This window comes from Solanum lycopersicum, chromosome 6, assembly GCF_036512215.1.
Source record: "Solanum lycopersicum chromosome 6, SLM_r2.1".
NCBI lineage: Eukaryota > Viridiplantae > Streptophyta > Magnoliopsida > Solanales > Solanaceae > Solanum > Solanum lycopersicum.
Genome location: NC_090805.1, coordinates 21748477 through 21750044, shown reverse-complemented (window position 1 = coordinate 21750044; position 1568 = coordinate 21748477). Strand labels below are relative to the sequence as shown.

Sequence of the window (1568 nt, the reverse complement as noted above, 5' to 3'; positions counted from 1 at the left end):
GAAACTAAAGTTTACTAAGTCTAGCTAGAAAATAGGAAGCACTAAATTGAAATAAGTAAAAAACAGTAAAAATAATAATAAGCTGAAAAAATGCCAATTGTCTAACACTCCTCCTTGGTATTCTGTGGCAAACACCAATTCTTTGCCTCATATCTTCAAACCTTTCTTTTGGCAATGACTTGGTGAAAATGTCAGCTAGCTGGTTCTAAGATGAACAATGAACAAGCAACACTTCATTAGATTGTTGGACTTCTCTGATAAAATGAAACTTGATCTTGATATGTTTAGTTCGACCATGAAACACTGGATTTTTTGAGATTGAAACTACTAAACTGTTGTCACACATGATCTTGGTAGCTTCTGTTTGTTCATGACCTAAGTCCTTCATCATCTTCCTTAGCCAGATAACTTGATTCACAGCAGATGCAACAGCTATGTACTCAACTTCAACTGTTGATTGAACTTAGTTTCTTGTTTTCTAGAGCTAAAACAACTTGTCCCCAAACAGAAAAGATATCCAGATGTTCTTCTGGAATCATCAAATCCACCATCCCAATCACTATCAGAGTACCCGATCAGATTCATAGTTACGTCGGCAGATGTTGGGAAAAAAGTTCCAAACTTGCTAGTTCCTTTAATATACGTCAACACTCTTTTAGCAGCTGTGAGGTGTGTGTCTCTAGGCGAATGCATGAACCTAGAGCGCAAACTAACAACAAATAGAATGTGAGGCCTGCTTGCGGTTAGATATAGAAGATTGCCAATTAAGCTTCTATACATACTATCATCCACTTTTTTGGAATCCTCATCCTTGCCAAGATTCAAACCAGTAGATATTGGAGTACTCACAGGTTTGCAGTCTTGCATTTTGAACCTGTTTAAAATATCCGAAATGTATTTCTGCTGGCATATGAAAATTTCATCACTGCACTGCAACACTTCCATGCCGAGAAAATACTTCATGTCTCCAAGATCAGTCATTTCAAGATTTTCTCCATTTCATCCTTGAACCTTTGGATTAGTTCAACTTTGCTTCCTGTCACAAGAATGTCCTCCACATAAATTAAGACAACTAAGGACTCACCTGCAGCATTGACTTTCACATACAAAGTAGCTTCACTTTGACTTCTATTAAAGCCAAGTTGGATTAGATGATTATCCATCCTCTCATAGCATGCTCTTGGGGCTTGTTTTAGGCCATATATGGCCTTTGTTAAGAGATAAACTTGATCCTCTTTTCCAGGAGTTGAGAAACCATCAGGTTGCTCTACATTGATCTCTTCAGCAAGCAAACCAGTCAAGAAAGCCGATTTGACATCAAGTTGATGAATCCGCCAGGAACTATGAGATGTAAATGCAAGAATAAGCTTGATTGTGTCATACCTTGCTACAGGAGCAAATGTTTCCTGGTAATCCACACCATATTGTTGTGCATAGCCCTTCACCACCAATATAGCCTTATGTTTGCAAATTGTTCCATCAGGATTGAGTTTTGTCTTGAAAATCCATTTTACACCAATAACCTTGCGATTTCTAGGTCTGTCAACAAGATGCAACATTTCATTCTT

General features: G+C 37.8%; 1 protein-coding gene across 1 annotated transcript; it reads right to left on the bottom strand.

The window, feature by feature from the left end:
- Window positions 1-432: 432 nt before the first annotated feature.
- LOC138349275 (uncharacterized mitochondrial protein AtMg00810-like) lies at window positions 433-981 on the bottom strand. Its single transcript, XM_069299595.1, has one exon. It carries the CDS (start codon window positions 979-981, stop codon window positions 433-435), a length of 549 nt encoding a protein of 182 aa, XP_069155696.1.
- Between the last annotated feature and the right edge of the window lie 587 nt (window positions 982-1568).

Excerpts from the sequence above, each read along its gene's own strand:
- LOC138349275 (XM_069299595.1), bottom strand. The coding sequence starts at position 981 with ATGACTGATCTTGGAGACATGAAGTATTTTCTCGGCATGGAAGTGTTG.